The 16,341-nt window shown below is 40.5% G+C and overlaps 1 protein-coding gene across 1 annotated transcript in view; it reads left to right on the top strand.

The window, feature by feature from the left end:
- Positions 1–4,345: 4,345 nt before the first annotated feature.
- LOC149167889 (uncharacterized) overlaps positions 4,346–16,341 on the top strand; it is a 29,422-nt gene continuing 17,426 nt past the window's right edge. The window contains exon 1 of the mRNA XM_089430620.1: positions 4,346–8,119. Within this exon, the coding sequence (XP_089286746.1) occupies positions 4,346–8,119 (3,774 nt within the window). The remainder of the gene's footprint in view (positions 8,120–16,341) is intronic.

The raw sequence follows: 16,341 nt of genomic DNA, 5'->3' as shown, positions 1-16,341 counted from the left end.
CTAGCTTCTTAGATCGAGGACTAATAATCCGATGTTGACCCTTAACTTGATTCTCTTCCCCAGGAAAATTCTCAGCCAAGAATTCTTCCCATGTTTTTTTTCATCAACCCAATTCATAAACAACAAGAATTTTAATAAAACTATGATGACATAGACTGGTTTCAATGTTTTTAGAAGCGGATTGAACATCTCTGACAACTTTACATAGACTTTGATGAAGGAAAAACGAAAAATTAATCCCATGTCCATCTGTGAATTGTAGGAGAAGACTAATACGATATAGGAATACATCTGCGTACCTTCCCTCATAGGTGAAGAATATTTGTAGCATTGTAATAGGTGGCCATCACTCCTCTTCTATACAACTTCTCAAAACCCCTTTTGACCAATTGATAGTTTTGTATGCGGGCTTGAGAAATTTGGCACAGTCATTCCATTCGAGCGGTCCTCCCTTCAAGTATTTTTCGTCAGTTAAAGGTAACCTAGTTGCTTTGCCTATCAATTTCTCTGTGACCTTAATCCCCAAATTCCCAACCTCTACTACTTTCTCATCGAAGCTCCGCGAGAACACCATGGCAACTTTGTCATTGTATCCCTGAAACTTTTTGAGGAAATCTATCCACCCTTTTTCCTCAAATTGACTCTTACATGATGCATATTCTGGGCTAAGACGAAATTGGGCAAAGGTAGGTTCATGTCCATTGACCCCCATGCCGACAATGAAACAACGTCAAAGGCTAAGGAGGAGATGTAGAGAATCACAAGTTAATCAACCACTGAATTTAGCAATAGTGTCGAGAAAAACAATTCCTTTCTTTTCAGGGCTTTGAATAGGCTCAGGTTAATTTGAAAGGGCGACTATGTATTTTTTTAATTATGCTATAGACTAGTCAATTGAAATGATGGAATAAGTACCAAACATATGTATCATTATGGAAAGGAATGAGTGAAACAAATGATTGGATAAGAGAGTCTGGCACCAATTCGATTTTGATCATGCTGAAAGGACATGCACATAATTTAGATGAATGGAGGTAGATCAACAATTAAATTCTATTATTTACATTCCTTGTATCAATCCAAATAAACAGAAACTCATTCATGCCTCATTGATTGTGTAATGATGTCTGGGAGTTCAAAATTGATAAAGGATAGGACACTTTGATCATTAACTGAGTGTCTTTACCATTCGTTGAGTATGTTACATAAAGGTTGCTACTTTGATCATGAATAGACTAAAGACTTATAATTTTTAATACCTCCATCAATTTCAATATTGTTGAAGACTCATAATTTTTAATACCTCGATCAATTTAAGTGTTGTTGAGTTGCAGCTGGTACCACTAAAATTTTCTTAACTTGGTATTCACATTCTCAAATACAAAAAAAAATATTCAATACCTAAAATTTTAGTCTGTGATAAGTATTGAATTAAGTAAAAATTCTCTGAATTTACCCATCAAGACATGAAGACTAGTGAGCAACGGTGACTGTGTTGAAAAAGTAAATAAAAGTCTTCCTGTGTGAGCTTAAAATTTGATATAAAAACCAACTGTAGGAATTTCAACTGAAGTCTAACCTCTATTGCTATAGATCAATATTGGTGCCGCCAATCCATGGATTTTGACCAGGCCTAGAATGGTTGTTTCTTGGGGAGCATTTCAATTTTTTAGAGTCTGAAATGCACAAAAGAAGACTCCAATAGGCGTCTTTCTTGTAATTATTATGCTAAGCCCAGGAAAGAATAAGTATGTACTTAGCAGAGCCCTACCTACTTCCATCTCATAAATTTTAACGATCCTGAGTTAGATAAGGCTCAGAGTGCTCAATTTTAGAGAGTTCGAAGAACCAAAAGTAGACTCTAGGGGGGTTTCTTTTCCATAATTATTCTGCTATGCCCGGAAAAGAATAATTTTGTACTTGGAAGATCCCTAACTACCATTGTCCCATGAATATTAACGAGCCTAGGTCAGTCGATGTTGGGAACATTCAGTTTTAGAGAGTCTAAAATGTTCAAAGTAAACTCCAGGAGATCCTTTTTTGTAAATAATATTTCAAGTCTGGATATAGGAATAAACCTATGGGGAGCTCGCGGCGATGGTGGAACCCCAGCTAGGGTTTTGTTACTGGACACCGTTCCATGGCGATAGGCACCTGGAAAACATGGGATCGACAGACCTGACTGTCTGAGCACCGACAGTAGCATTGTTTTCCACGAGGTTCTTTTTGTCGTTCACTGCAGCGGACCCCCCACCGTTTTTACCTGCCGAACTGCCCCCCGCTCATTCCGCTGGACGACTCCGTTTACGAACACGGTTACAGGATTCTCCCCGGCAGTTACTATGGGCGAAGAGGATTTATTGGATTATGAGGCGGACCCCATGCCCCAACAGGATATCTGGGCACACACCAGCAGACCGTGCCTTATACCGAGGAGTGTCGCGCTCAGGGTCGAGACAGGTGCTACATCGAGGAACCCGCATTTGCCGCACAAAGGTAAAGAAAAATTTTCTGAGTTTAACCTCGCTGAGGCTTCCCCGCTGGATTGTCCGCCTTTATCTCCTGCTACCTTACAGCTCTTGGGTCCTTGTCTCCAATCCTCGCCATCTTTCGACGCTCCGCTTCAGACCCACATTAGACCAGAGATCCCCGCGCCCCCACCTCCCCCGCCCCCATCCAGCTCCCACTCCCTCTCAGTCTCCTTTATGCCGCAGACCCAACGGCTCCCCCCCCACTCCTGCTTTCCCCAGGGCATTTCTACCTCGGCCCCTCGCTCCCCTATTCGGTCTGGTGTTTTCACTCCGCCGTTACCTGCTCGTCCTGTGGGATCTGCTCAACTCAGCTCCTCGGACTCGTGCCGCAGACTTTTGAAGGAGACCCCATTTGGCAAGCGCACTGAGAAAGTAAAGAAAGGTAGATGCCTACGGGCTCTTGATCCTGATATTAGCGTTATTTTTGGGCCTGAACCGCCGATGCCAGACGTGATGGACGCCTCTCGCAAAGTTCTGGTGGGTCGGGTTCGTGGGCGCACCTACACGGCCGAACGATTAAAACTCTGGGTTGAAGAGATTTGGGGTTCATTACTCAAGGACCTTCCAGAAGTCATGGTCCTCACCCGGGGCTGGTTCGCCTTGCACTTCAATCGGCCAGACCTCACTCAGTGGATTCTCTCACAATTCTGGCACATTGAGCTAGCTCCTGTCATGCTTAAGCGTTGGGATCCCCTATTTGATCCGGAAAGAGAGCAATTGGGGGCCGGCCCCATCTGGGTTCGTCTCCCTGGACTGCCATGGCAATTTTGGAACACGTATGCATTTATGCGGATTGGGAACGCTCTTGGCACATATTTGGAGCACGACCGTTCATTCGAGAAGACGGGCAATAGATCCATGGCTCGTATACTTGTTCACATGGATATCAAACCGGGCCTAGTGGAGAAGATTACTCTGCATCATGGTCATGTCTCCCGAAAACAGCTACTGGATTATGAGGGCGTCCCTTTCCGCTGTCGTAGATGCCATAAAATTGGTCACCTATACAAGGATTGCCCATTGGTTACAGGGTTGTCTTCGGCGGATCCGAATGGCCCTCGACAGCAGACTTCAGGGGCCCATAATGCTGGAGACAACATCCCTACTACTGGAGGACCTGCTCCGCCGGAGAATTCTACTAAGAAGCAGGGTGTTGAACCGAATAAGAGCACTCGAAGAAAGGCTTCATCTTCCACTGAGCCGCCGCGTACACGATCCAAGACTGCAGAAGCTGCACCAAAATCGGCGGAGGCTGCATCTACACATTCGGGTATTGCTCCATCCCCCCTCTGTAATCCTTTTATTTCTGATGCATTGCAATCTTCTATGCACTCATCTTTTCGGACTCCCTGCACTGATCATGATCCCTTCCCATCCATTCTGTGCACTATTGCCCCGCCTCCACCTACTTTTTCTACCACTCCCCCATCCTGCAATCCAAAATTGGATTGGCCTGACTCCCCCCCCTCACCGGTTGCATCTGGAGCACATCATTACCATCTACGGTCACGGGCCCGCACCAATTTGGGACTAGGATCATCCCCTGGACGTCACCGCAAGCTAAAGCGTGGCAGACCATCCCAAATCTCCTCTGCTAAGCTTAATGCGGTTGCAGACGTCGCCATGGGCCGACAAGCTACTATTGAACGGGCACTTAGAGCAAATGAGCCCCTGACCTGTGTTCCCCCATGATCTGGCTCTCCTTCAATTGTAGGGGACTTGCCAACCCCAAAAAGCGTTTGGCGCTGAAGCGGCTTATTCATGAATCTAGATGTGACTTTATTCTCCTACAGGAGACCCTATGCTCTGCAGAGATGGCGGTGAAATCTCTACAAGCTATGCTTCCTGGATGGGTTCTACACGGGTTGGATGCCTGTGGTAGATCTGGAGGGCTTCTTATTGGCATTAACCCTAGAAAATGCAGACCTATCTCGGCATGGGGGGGCTGTGGTTTTCTTGGGATGGATTTTATTCTGGGAGAACTCAACATCCCGATCAGATGTATTAATATCTATGGACCTAACCAGAATCGGTACACCTTCTGGCAACATTTCCTGTCTGGTCACCATATCACTCAGAACACTATCATTGGGGGTGACTTCAACTTCTCTTTGGGGGCTGGGGAAACCTGGGGTCATCAGGCGCAGTTCGACCCTCTGGCGGAACAGATGAGCATGCTACTCGATGCTCACCACCTTGTGGATATTCCCATGAACAAGATGCTCCCCACTTGGCACAACCAAAGAACCGGTGAGGCTGCTCTTGGAAGGCGACTTGACAGATATATGATGCATGAAGCATTGATTCAGATGTTTCCCTTATACAGGCAGTGGGTCGGATCTGGGGGCCTCTCGGATCACCACCCGATTCTTCTACAGATTAGTGATAATAATCCCAAGCCGCGCTCTCCATTCAAATTTTTTGCTGGTTACCTCCAAGACCCGGATTATCACAAGATGGTTATTGACTTCTGGGCATCTCAACCTCCATTGCGTGAGCAGAGAAAAGCGATGGATTTTTGCACTCGATTAAAGAAGCTCAAATCTATGACCGAAACTTGGGCAAGAGCAAAACGGGTCAGAGATGATCAGTCCCTGAAGCAGCTGGAAGAGCAGATTGTTAATATGACTGATGAGAGAGGTGCGGGATTTCAATCCGATGCCACAAAAGCACTATTGTGCCAGTTGATGGAGCAGAAATCGAAAATATTACAGGAAAAAGAGGAACTATGGCGACTCAAAAGTAGGGCCATCTGGCTCAAAGCCGGAGACAATAATACAAAGTACTTTCATAATCTTGCAAACGGCAGAAAGGCATCCAATACCATTTGGAAACTTCCAGCGGAACCAGATGGGTGGGCAACTACACATCAACAACTTGCTAGATTGGGGGTTGATCACTTCAAGAGACTCTTCACGGCCCCAAATAATGTCAATCTGCCTGACATCATCAGACTTGCCGGAAAGTTCCCTCGTTTTGCTGGGGAGGAAGACAGAGAAGATCTTGATTTACCAGTCTCTTCGCAAGAGTTAGAAAGTACTCTCAAATGGTTTAAGAAGGATAAGAGTCCTGGGCCTGACGGATGGCCAGTGGAATTTTATCTGGCTTTCTACGACCAGATTGGAGCGGACTTATTGGCTGTCGTCGAGGAGAGCAGAATCACAGGGCACATTCATCCTCCTATGAACCAAACCTTCATCGCCTTGATACCCAAATCCGACAACCCCACATCCTTTAATGACTTTCGGCCTATTTCCCTCTGCAACTGCCTATACAAGATTATTGCAAAAATCATCGCAAATCGCATCAAACCTATCCTATCTGCGCATATCTCTGCTGAACAATTCGCTTTCCTCCGTAACAGACACATCCAAGAGGCCATTGGCACTGCACAGGAAGCCCTACACTCCATAAAACTGAAGAATCTTAAAGGTATCTCATTAAAGATTGACCTAGCTAAGGCATTTGATAAAGTGAATTGGCTCTATCTCAAGATGATCCTTACACATCTGGGATTTCCACACCTTCTTATAAGCTGGATTATGGGATGTGTCTCCTCGGTCTCCTTTGCTATCCTTATCAATGGTGCAGCCTCGGAAAGATTTTACATCGACAGAGGAATAAGGCAAGGATGCCCCCTCTCTCCACTGCTCTTCCTCATTGTCATGGAGGGTTTGAGCAGACTCATAGCGGAAGCTAAAAGAAGTGGTGATATATGCGGCCTCAAAATCACAGAACAATTTACACTCACCCACCTCTTGTTCGTTGATGACATTTTAATATTCCTCAATGGCAGTGTACGCGACATCATTGCTTTGAACGAAATACTTTTGCTATTTTGTAAAGCCACGGGTATGGAAATCAACCGGGACAAATCCACCAGATCCCTGATGCGCTGCACTCAACAGGAATCTTTGCTGGCGGCTCAGCATTTTCCTTTCACGGAAAGCCAGCTGATGGATGGTATCAAATACCTTGGTTTCAGATTAAGACCGGATGGATATAAAGTGGCCCACTGGACTTGGCTCATTACCAAAATTGAAAAGAGGATTATTGGCTGGCAACACCGACTACTTTCAAAGGCGGGCAGACTCCTATTAATCAAAACAGTGCTTGAGGCTACACCTGTCTATTGGATGTCTCTTACTTGGATCCCTAAAGGAATTCTTCAAAAAATACAACAAATTTGTAATAGATTTCTGTGGAATGGCAACAAAAAGGGCAAGATTTTTGCTTGGGCCAGATGGGCTATTGTCTCCATGCCGAAGAGATGGGGAGGATGGGGGATAAAATCCCTGTCAGAATTTGCACAGGCACTATCGGCAAAGCAGGGTTGGTCACTCATCAAAATGGACAGCTTATGGGCGGAAGTTGTTCACCACAAATACATCTGGCCTTCCAGCATTACGGAATGGCTTCGCAGACCCACCTGGCACCACTCTGGCATATCCGCTATATGGAAGGCTACTCTACAAGCTATGCCCCTAATTCGTGACAATCTGCTATGGAGAATAGGCAATGGCGCACAGGTTCGCATCGGATTGGATCCATGGCCCGGCTCTGGGAACGCCCATCTACTGCCTGAAGGTTTAATCCGACACCTCAATAACAGAGGCATCCAATATTTGGCTCAAATTGGGGACCCGCACCGATCTACTATTTTTTCTCAAGCTTGGGTTACGGGTCGACAATGGCTTCTGACAGAGGAATGGTCTGCACATTGGCAAGGCTACATTCGGGCCCTTACCGAATCCCATATCAAGCTTAAGGAGGAGGCGGATGAATTAATTTGGGCCCCTGCCAAATCTGGTACATATGCCCCTAAACTCGGTTACATGAAGCTAATAGAAGCTAAAAAACCAGACATTCTTAACAACTGGTGGCGGGATGTTTGGCAGCTACAGGCTCAGCCCCGTACCAGACTCCATATGTGGAATATCATAGCGGATAAACTCCCTACAGGTACCACCCTTAAAAAGCGGGCTTTCACAGGTCCAACTTGGTGTGTCCTCTGCAAAAATGAGGAGGAATCGACGGCTCATCTTTTCCTTCACTGTGAAGTCACAATGAACATATGGACACAAGTCACACAGATGCTTAATATAAATACTGTCTGGCAAGGCGTTGATATTCACACTGCTTGGGATCATTGGTGGACTGCGGTGTCCTCTGAAAAGGCCAGGAACCTTCCGCTGGTGGTCTCCTGGTACATTTGGAACAGTCGAAATGCCATTATCTTTGAGGACTATAAAGTCACCTGGCATCTTCTCCCGCCTTCTATCTGCGCGGCCTACACTGAAATACCCTTTGAGCATAAATCTAATATCCCTCGGAACATTCAGCCTGAAATCATTAACAAGGAATTGCCCTGGGCTTATTTTGATGGGGCTGCGCCCCTACAAGGATGTGGGGGGGGAATCGTTCTCCATGTAACTGACACACATTACTATCACTTGAGATTGGGATTGGGAATGGGCTCTAATAACTTTGCTGAGCTGATCACTTTGAGACATCTTCTATATTTTGCTCTTACCAAACAGTGCAGACAAATTCAAATATTTGGGGATTCAAAGATTGTTATTGATTGGGCAAACAACATTTCTACTTGTCATGCATATACTTTGAAACATATCTTGGAAGAAATTGTTTTTTTAAAAACACATTTTGACCGGATCACTGTTTCTCACATCTACAGGGAAAGAAATGCGCTTGCTGACCGGCTCTCGAAAGAAGCGGCGGATCGTCACATAGGAGACTGGCAGATTGAAGAGTACACTCCAGAAGGCATGCACAGCTACTACCACCGCCCATATATCGACGGCTTACAACAGGGGGATCCCCCTGATACATAGAAATTTTTTTGATATACATGGTTTATATTGTATATATCAGCCACCTATCGGCTCTATGTCTATAATTTTCTGTACGAGGATGTATAAGCCTCAGATACTTGTTATATTTTCCTGCTACATAACTCTGTTATTTTTCCGGTACTTTGTGATGTGGATACTGTTCACAGTATCTACCATTTTTGGACATTACAGGATGGATTATAAATCCTCTGAACAGTGGTTTATGCCACATTACAGCATATGCTTCAGCATCAACAATATGTAATCTCTGTTATTATCTTTATAATAGAAATTGCGAACTCTACTTCTTCGGAAAAAAGGAATAAACCTATTATTGACAAACTTCCTCTTTATTCTATGTGAGTTGTGGAGGAAAACAAAACTCAACCGACTATTATTTATACTATGTACATATATACATATATTAAAATAATAAAAATAAATAAATTCGAAGAACCAATGGAAGTCGGATCCACATTATGGATCAACTCCATTTATGGATTCTACATCACATCTTGCAAGAATTATTGTCTCGAAAGTGGGTGGTGGTAGATTTTTAGTCTCTGGCCATTTACCACAAATGAGGTATGGTCATAATCAATGGTCTTGATATTAACTGGCCCATCATCAAAACTTCCTCTACTTCATAGGGTCCCAACCATCTAGTTGAAAAAATCCCTTTGAAGTGTTTAAATTTTCTATCATACAATAGTGCCCGGTATCGTGGTTGGAAGACTTTCTTCTTTATATACTTATCATGCCATCGGGCTCTTTGGTCTTGTACCAACATACTTCTTTGGAGGGAATCTTGTCTAATTTCTTCAAATTCATTCAGCTGCACCATGGATACTGGACTGATAAATTTCCAAAAGCACTATGGGCTTACCGAATAACATGGTGAAATATGACATGATATACTCCCTATGAGTTGGTAGATGGGAACCAAGTGCTGCTCCCCATCGAATTTTAGGTGAAGACATTTCGAACTGTTGCTCAACATCAGATGGATTTAGATGAAGCTCAGAAACAAAGGGTGCTTCAGCTGAATTGTTTTGGTAAGAATGGACTCCAAGACTTTGTTAGTAGATTCCACCTATCTATTGCCTGGGGGTGTTATGGGGTAGACTTCTGATGCTTAATTTGGCATTGTTCAGTAATAGCCTTTACCAGTTTAGAAGTAAATTGAATCCCCTAATCGGTGACAATTTCTCTAGGTACCCCAAACTGAGTAAATATATCTTTAAAAAGGAAATCTACAATAGACTTCTCAGTGACTGAATATAAAGCCTTAGCTTCCACCCACTTTGTCACATAATCAATACAGACTAATATATACCTCTTCTTTCTAGACTTAGAAGAAATAGGTCCTAAAAAATATAATCTCAACTTTTCAAAGGGTTCTATTGATACCTGAGTTTGAAGAGGCATCTCATCACTTGGAACGGGTATTCCTGTCCTTTGACAAGCATCACAACTGGAGACAAATTTATCTGCATCCTTGACAAGAGTGAGCCAATAATTACCCACATGTAGCACCTTGTAGGTTTTTCTTTTATATGCAAAATGCCCACCACAGGGTTCATTGTGGCAAGCCCTTAAGACATCATACATTTCATCTTCCCATACACACCTCCTCATTATTAGATCTAGTCTAGTGCAGTACATGTCTCCTTCTATCCAAGAATAGTTTGCACTTTGCTGCGCAATATTATGTCTCTCCCTGGTGGATAGATTTTGTGACAACTTGCTTGATACCAAATTTTTAGCCACATCAGTAAACCATGGAGTATGAGTAGAAATAACAAACATATTCTCATCAAGAAAGTCGTCTAGAACTGGAGCAGTGCCTTGTGAAACATTCATTCTGGACAAGAAATCTGCAACTGAAATGTCTCATCCAGGCTTGTCAATCACAACAATAAATTCCTAAAGCAAAAGTAACCATCTAGTAATTTTTCCATTTGTAATTGGTTTATTCATAAGGAATCTAATAGTTGAATGATCAGTATGGGAAAAAGTTTCATAACGAGTAATATAGTGTGTAAAATTTGTTGATCGCATGGACTACTGCTAGTAATTCCTTTTCAGCAATAGTGTAATTTAATTCTGCATGTGAGATATTTTTTCTAATGAAATAAATAACATATGGAATGTGATTATCCCTTTTCCCTAACATAGCTCTAAGGTTTGTATTTGATGCATTAGTGCAAATATGAAAGGGGAGAGACCGATTAGGCCCTCTCCACATTGGAGAAGTAGACAATATGTCCTTTAGTACCTGAAAAGTGTTTTGATAATCAAAATCGACATCTTTAGCCAACAACTTAAACATAGGTGCACCAATTTTAGTAAAATTTTCAATAAATCTTCTATAATACCCTACATGTACCAAAAAACTTTTTACCTCTTTTTGCGATGTGGGGACTGAAATTTGTGAAATTATCTCAATTTTTTCAAGGTCTACTTTTATCTGTGTTTGTGACACATGATGTCCCAGAAAAATCCCCTTAGTCTGCATCATTTTTCATTTCTCATTACTGAGAGCTAAATGAGTTTCTTGACAACGAATCAAAACTTTCTCCAAGTTTTCTAAAGTTCGTTGGAAATCATTGCCATATACTGTGAAGTCATCCATATAGACTTCCATACAGTCATGTATAAGGTCAACAAAAATAGCTAGAACAACCCTCTGAAAAGTAGTTGGAGCATTACACAAGCCAAATGGGAGAACTCTGTAAGCATAGGTACCCCAAGGGCAGGTAAAAGTAGTCTTCTCTTGGTCCTCTAGGGCTATTTGGATCTGATTGTTACCATTGTACCCATCTAAGATGGAAAAATACTTTCTCCCTGATAAAGTGTGAAGCACCTAGTCAATAAAAGGAAAAGGGAAATAATCCCTCAAAGTGGCTTTGTTTAGCTCCCTATAATCAACACAAATTCTCCATTTCCCATTTTTCTTAGGAACCACCACTAAAGGAGATATCCATTTACTATCAGATATTGGGTATATAAAATTTTCACCCAAGAGTTTTTGCAGTTTGTCTTTGACAATTTGTTTGAGGGTTGGATTCATTCGTCTTTGTGGCTATCTTACAGGCATAAGTATAAATGTGATGTATGCAAGTGTCAATATGAATTCATTTAATATCTAAATAATTCCAAGAAAATGCCCCATACTATTTTTGGATCATTTCTACCACTTGTTGTCTTTGTTCTGTACTTAAATATGTACCAATTTACAGTGTTTTTATAGAGTTAATTTCAATAGGTTGGACACTTACTTCTTTGTTTTCTTCTAGGGATGCAATAGTGAATGATGCAAACACAACGAGATAACAAGTTTCCTAAAATTCACTGCTAAAAACTTGTTGGTAACCACTAAAGAAGCTTGGTATTCAATACAACTTATATCAGATAAAAATTGTTGGGAAACATGTTCTTCTAATTGTTCTTGAAGTCCTCTTGATTGTTATAAATTTAGAAAAGGAATTATGCATTCTTCCTCCCCATAAGGATTTTCCAACCAAAGTCACATCACCAACTAATTGGGTAGGTGGAAAGAAAGTCAATCTTTGAAATTGAGATCCATTAGAGAAAGTCATTTCCTCAGTTTTTCACCCAATGAGAGCATCAACAATAGCTAGCCAGGGTCGGCCTAGGACTATTGGGTGTCTTGGTTTGGTAGTTTTTGGAGAAATTACTATGAAATCAATCAGATATTCCCAAGAAGCTACTATTACCACCACATCTTCTAGGACTCCAATAGGTTTAACGATGGACTTATCTGCTAATTCCAACACAATAGGTGTGGGTTTTATCTCTTTTAGTTGCAACAACATCATAGTATCAAGAGTCATTGCATTGATGGTTCCCCCCATATCTACAAGAATATTAGGCATAAAAGTTCCATTAATCCCTATGGTTACCACTACATTCCCTAGATCATCATATTTTGGTGGTAATCCAGATATCATTTCTAACATTTGGTTGATTACTTTGATAGTATGATTATTGTTCTTCTTCCTTCCTAGTTTCTTAACGCAAAGATCCCTAATAATCTTATTGTAAATAGGAATTTCTTTAATATCTTATAACAAAGGGATCTTTACACAAACAGTTATTAGCTCAGATTCCAAATCATATTCTATGGGTGCCTCAATTTTATTTACAAGTAATCTTTCAGGAAAAGGAGGCTTCTTGGGTTCCAAGAGCTCCTCTCATTCTTTTACTTCATTGTTCTTTTAATTTTCCATTTGTTCAATTGATTTGCCTTCAGATTCTATATAGGGATCCTCCTATTGTATAACTAGTGCAGATTTATTTTTGTTAATGGTTTTCCTAGATCTTAGTTGAATTTCATTTATGGGAAAAGAAGTGATGACATAAGTGGGAAAAGGTTGGAGTTCGATGTTTTGCACAGGTTGAGGAGGTCTATTATTAGGATTATATATAGGTTGCGTAGGCAGCTGTGTTGGTCGAGGAGGGTTTGGTTTGAATGATTTTTGCATCTTCTATGAAGATGGGTTGGTATTTTGAGGTAGGGACAAGGGTTATGGCTATTGTAATGGAGGTGGTAATGGTAGTGCAGATTGTTGGGGGTAAGGTGGGTTATACCCTTGCTAGAACTAAGGCATATTCGATGCATAAGGCATATAAGGTGGATATTGTGATTGGTATTGGGGGTACGACGGTGCCTGGGCTTGGGACTGAAAGGAATTCCCATCAGGATTCCCTCTCCACCCTTGATTCCAAGGTGAATTAAGAGGTGGCTAAGTAGGCAAGGGAGAATAAGATGCTTAAGGGTTCCATGGTTGATACTGGGGAAAAACCTGAATGTTAGGATCTTGGTAAGGGTTATTGTTTGGTGTCCTCCATGATTGTTTCCTAGATGGTTGGGGAAGCTCACTTGTTTCAGCCCCTCCCTTATAGATAGCTTGTAATCCTAGGAGAGAAGGGAAAAGTTAAGTGGGGTTCTCATGGGCGAAAATTACACAAACATATAGCATGTTTATGGGGCATTCCCTCTTAGCATGTTTTCTTCTACATTTAGGACAGAAAATGGCTAAGGTGTCCCTCTCTTCCTCTTGTTTCGTATTAATTTTCAAAGTATCCAATTGATCACTAATAGTTTTCAAGATATCTGTCTTAAAATTTTCTAAGAGGCTCCCTAGTTCAGTTCAAGTGACACCCCCTGCACCGATTTAGAATTCCTAGACACCTAATCCCTTGGGTTGTCTTCAATCCTTTTGACTACCTTAGCTCTCCTTTTAAAATAAGTTATACACAATTCATCTATTTCAGCAAAAGGTTTCTTATAAATATCGCCAAAGCTTAAGAGATTTAATGTTTCAATGCATTCTTCCCTTAACCCTTTTAGAAAAACAGTCCTAAAGGTTCTTTCATCAAGATTACCAACTCAGGATTTGTGGTAATTATAAAGAAATATTTCAAGGTATTCTTCCAAATTCTTGTCTTCCATCTGTTGTGTTCTAAAAATATCATTAATATCTCTGCTTTACAATAATCTTGATATTTCTTAAGAAAGATAGATTTCACATCATCCCATGAGTAAATAGTATGTTCTCCCAAACTCATAAACCACCTTAAGGCTGAATCTTTTAGGGTAGCAGGAAATAGTTTGAGCTTATGTGCATCATCATGATAATTATAACTTCTACAAAGAATATCAAATTCAAACATAAAAGAATTAGGGTCTTCAGAAGACGTATCATGGAAAAGTGGAAGAGATGCCAAAGGTATGTTTTTCATAGTAATGTTTCTGGTGACATCCAGAATTGGAAATTCAAATGTGGTTTCTGAATCTTCCTCACTCTCCTCAGGTCCCCCTCTTGGCCCTTATCTTCGTTCATCATTCCCACCAAATAAAGTATTGATTCTATCATTATCCCCAACATTGGTCCCACCATTATTTCTAACATTGTTTCTATTCTCCTCACCTCCTCCTTTGTTAGCCATCGTTGCAATAGGTCCAGAAGTAAGCTCTGGTATGGTATTCCAACTGGAAGAAGATTCGACTGGGTTGGGTTTGATATACCCAAGTCCCAAGTCTCTTCGAGGTCCTCCTATTGTTGATTCTACTTGTGAGACTACCACGACTTTTGTCCCTACAATAACTCCTAATATGGTTTGTTATTGTTTTAGTATGTATTGAAGTTGTATTACCCCCTCTAGATGTGATGTTTTATTTTCTAAGGCCACTTTTGTTGTAGACCTTTCTCCCTCCTCTATGATACATGTGTAATGATCAACATGGTTAATTGGAGGTGTTTTTGTAGGACCAAATAATTATGAAAGTAATTTCGTACTTTGAATAAATCTCCCCTTACTATCTCTAGGTCTATCTTTACTTTTGTGCATAAGAAAGATAAAGTGCTACAAAAATCTACTAAATACAATCAGAGTTTGGAGGAACCCCACCATAATGGATGTGTGGCTCTTCATTCGTGTCTTACCAGACACTCTCTGCCCTCTGATTGCCTTGCAAAATCCTTATCACACGTATAAATCTATTAAAAAAAATGTTACATGTATCATTTGCAACTCCCTAAAAATGGCGCCAAAAATGTTAGGGTTTTTATATGTTGTTTTAATTCCCTGAATTTAGAATTAGAATTATCAATCGAAGTTCGTAATCTTCGAGTTACAAGGCATTACGGTTAAGATCTAAATTGGTTATCCTATGCTCAATTAGTTTGACTTTAAGTACCAAATTACCAAATTTTGTTCCTAGTTTAAAATCATTACACTAAAGTTTCCTGAAGTGAAGACACCTATTATACTGTCCAATGTCACACATAATTTAAATTGCTAATTTATCTTTGATTACCACACAACTAATTAAAGATTCTTCTTGGAAATAAACTTAACAATCATCATAAACTAAACTCACAATTCAATTTAAACAATCTGTTCTATTCAAGAATCTCCACATGGAACTAACCCCAGGGTCAAGTTAGCAATTGAAAAGTAAACTCAACAATGCTATTAAACTCAAAATCATTCGCACAAATTTCAAATTCAAGAAATCAATTCAAAAACCAAATGACACACAACTTCCTAATTGGATAAATCCTATTTGAAATTAACTAAGGAACGAAACCAAGAGGCACATTGTTTCCTAATTCAATATTAGAAATTGCTTGAGAAATAAAATAAATGGCATGCTGCTCGTACTTAACCTCGCAAAAATTTAAGTATATTGAACATCAGCTACAGGGACTCCTTACTAAGTTTATGGATCCACAGACAATCGAGTTATTTCTTTCAGATCAACGAATTCATTCCATAAACTAGGAGAAACACATTCATTAGAAATCTGATCTAAGTTGAAGCTTGCTCTTTCAAACCTATCAATATTTGAGATCAATAGAGAAACTTACGAATTCAAATAATACATATAGAAATGATTTGCAAACTCACACAATTCGAAACAAGCATCTAACCGGTTATCTCTTAAACATGGCACTCAGATCTATGGAAGATTTCAAATATCACTCAATTACATTCCTAAGTACAGAAATTATAGAAATTGCAAAAGGAAACAGAGATTTTAAGTACAATTTCGCTAAATCTAACAAGCACCCTCCCATCTAATTGGAATTAATACAAAACTTGGCTTAGTATACCTGTCAAATGTATTCAAGTTTCCATCCTTATAATTAAAAACCCTATCAAGAAATCAATCAATTAATGAGTTAATAAGTATAAACTTGTTTATCACCTACTTAGACTAACCAAATATATGTAAAAACAATCTTTATTGTGATTATTACCTCCATTTACAAAATAGCACAATTTAGCCAATATAGAGGGGTTTCTAGGTGTCAAAAAGGGTAAAATACGATAGGTATAGTGGAAATAGTAGAATAGGGTGTCAAAAGGATAGCAAAAGTAGGGCCCAACAAGTAGAATAAGGAAAACCAGAGATATGATGGTAA

Source organism: Pinus tabuliformis, chromosome 5_1, assembly GCF_031772625.1.
Source record: "Pinus tabuliformis cultivar Carrire ecotype Pingquan chromosome 5_1, CPIR1, whole genome shotgun sequence".
NCBI lineage: Eukaryota > Viridiplantae > Streptophyta > Pinopsida > Pinales > Pinaceae > Pinus > Pinus tabuliformis.
Note: the sequence above shows the minus strand (reverse complement) of the source record. Positions and strands in the feature narration are given on the sequence as shown.